Source organism: Cucurbita pepo, chromosome LG01 (genome assembly GCF_002806865.2).
Source record: "Cucurbita pepo subsp. pepo cultivar mu-cu-16 chromosome LG01, ASM280686v2, whole genome shotgun sequence".
Classification (NCBI taxonomy): domain Eukaryota; kingdom Viridiplantae; phylum Streptophyta; class Magnoliopsida; order Cucurbitales; family Cucurbitaceae; genus Cucurbita; species Cucurbita pepo.
Window position 1 is genome coordinate 11657475 of NC_036638.1, and position 2291 is coordinate 11659765.

The window sequence follows — 2291 nt, forward strand, 5'->3', positions numbered from 1 at the left end:
ATATAATAATATAATATAGTAATAATAAAAATCGATGTGAGTAACGGTTAGATTCAAATTTATATTTTGTAAAAATAACTTTATTTAAAAATATAGTAATAAGAAAAACTCCACTATTTGTTACTCTCCCAAAATCATAAATGTCATACTTTGATATATTTTGATTTGTCCATCATTTTGATTTTGCTGCCACATCATCACGTCGGGTATGTTGTCTCGACTGTAATTTCTTCGTTTTAGCTCTGATTTGAGTAATTGAAAAGTTGTTGAAATTGTTATTCCCGACCTTATACTGTGGACAGTTCAAAATACTGAAAATAATTAATAATTAAAAAGTAGGTTTGTTATCATCAAAACATCAATTAATTAATTAAAGTGAGATCAACGCCAAAAAGCCAACATCATGGTATGATGGGTATATGATGAAATGTTATGTTAAAAGCATAGAACGTTATGTTAGGTCTCTTAAATTGTGTGTATACAGCATGATATGAATGACATAAAACTACGATAAATGACATGAAATATAACCCCGTTAGAATTATGTATGATTTGAGAACTGAAGAATAAGAAACGATATGATATACCGTGTATGTAGGCATGCATTTAATTTATGTTAGAATTGTGTATACCGTGTTTCGGGTGCTTGATTGACGAATTCGCCCCATTGAGCGTGAACTTCGTGCTCTAGGTGCTTGATAGAGGTCATCGCCGTGTTGAGCCGGTATGCCTAGTTTGCATGAATTATATAGTATGATGTTAGAAGACGATTGCATGCACACTCTGTTATTGTTAGGAGCAATATGTCGCTTCAGCCAGATTTAATTTTCCCCTAGGAACTTAGCGGTTTACCACGACAAGAAGGTACCTCGGAGTGTCCATAGATTGCTAGCGTGAGAATGGTATCTATAGCTTCGTCGGAGGACCAAGGGTCCCTAATCAGTCCTTACTGCTCTTAGCCATTTCACATGGGAAATGTGTCCCCACGTCGTATAGCCCGTTAGCTGCATAGGAACGGTTGGGTCACGCCTCTCATAGGGGGACTATATGGGCGTAGGGGTATTCAGCACACCCCTAGGCTAGATACCATGTAGTCCCAGATAGCCATGTAGAGGTAGCACTTCATAGAGAGATACTGACCACATTAGCTTGGCGTAAGGAACCTTTAGGCGTTTAATGAAAGGACGATGAGCCGCTGAAACCCAAGGGGCCAGCTCCAAGGGAGTAAGATTAGAACCAAATGTCCTAGAACCGAAGTAGGAAACCGTGAGAATTCTGTTAAATTAAGATGCGAAGAGAGCCTACAAGTAGGTGGTTTACTGAGTATAAATTTTTATACTCATTCCTTTCTATTTTTTTGTTAGGTGCCGGTCGAGGTGGAGGAGCGTTCGAGAGCTGTGCGGTCACAGAGGGAGTCGTTCCGGAGAGTCAGTCCCTTTTCGGTCTTTTGGAGTCTTTTGCGAATTCCTTTTATATTTGTATTTTATTTCCTTTTTGTAAACTTAAATCTCTTTTGAAATATTTTAATTTTATTTGATTTTCATCTTTTTATTTCACTCTTCTTTTTATTTATTTTTTCTTTTCTTTTTGTTTGTTTTCAATTTCATCTTTTTACTCTTGATTCGATTTTTCGAAGCCTCGAAAATCGGGTCGTGACAATATGGGTGCCTTGCATTTATCTGAAAAGTATAGTGGCACAAGGCTTGAGTATTTCTAGAATACTCAGTAAGTGACCCCCTATTGAGGTTATGCAACAATCACATGCAATGAGATGATGGGACCTGTCTTTCAATCTGTCTTCCTACGGTGCTGTTCTAACGGATAAATTTGGATGTGTACCATATACTCTACACACAACCCATACGTGCAAGTATGGGCTCACCAGCTAGTTCGCACACCGTTGAGCCACTTTCCTTGTCGGGCGAGCATATTCTGGGAGCTCATTAGGCTGGACACCTGTTAGAACTAGTAACCTGGATGTACGCGTCCGTACCCTCGTGATGGAATAGGGGTATCCCCCCAAATGGATGAGCACACATAATGCATGAGGTCCACTTTTGTATATGATATAAACAATGTGATCACTAAATTGTACATGTGGAGACATGTGAGTGGGGGCGTCCTATGCAATGGGTATTGCATAAGATCGAACCATGAAGAAAACTCAATAAGCCTCCCATTTCAGGTGTAAGTCTGGGTGAATAGCTAGGAACATAGGGTGTAAGATAGTATTCACTCCTACCCGCTTTTAGGGATAGTAGAGAGGTTGTTCTCTTAAGTACTGACTCCAA

General features: G+C 39.0%; 1 protein-coding gene across 1 annotated transcript in view; it reads right to left on the reverse strand.

Annotated features, from left to right (window-relative positions):
- LOC111793949 (aspartic proteinase CDR1-like) overlaps positions 1-668 on the reverse strand; it is a 2557-nt gene extending 1889 nt beyond the window's left edge. The window contains exon 1 of the mRNA XM_023676072.1: positions 633-668. Within this exon, the coding sequence (XP_023531840.1) occupies positions 633-668 (36 nt within the window). The remainder of the gene's footprint in view (positions 1-632) is intronic.
- Between the last annotated feature and the right edge of the window lie 1623 nt (positions 669-2291).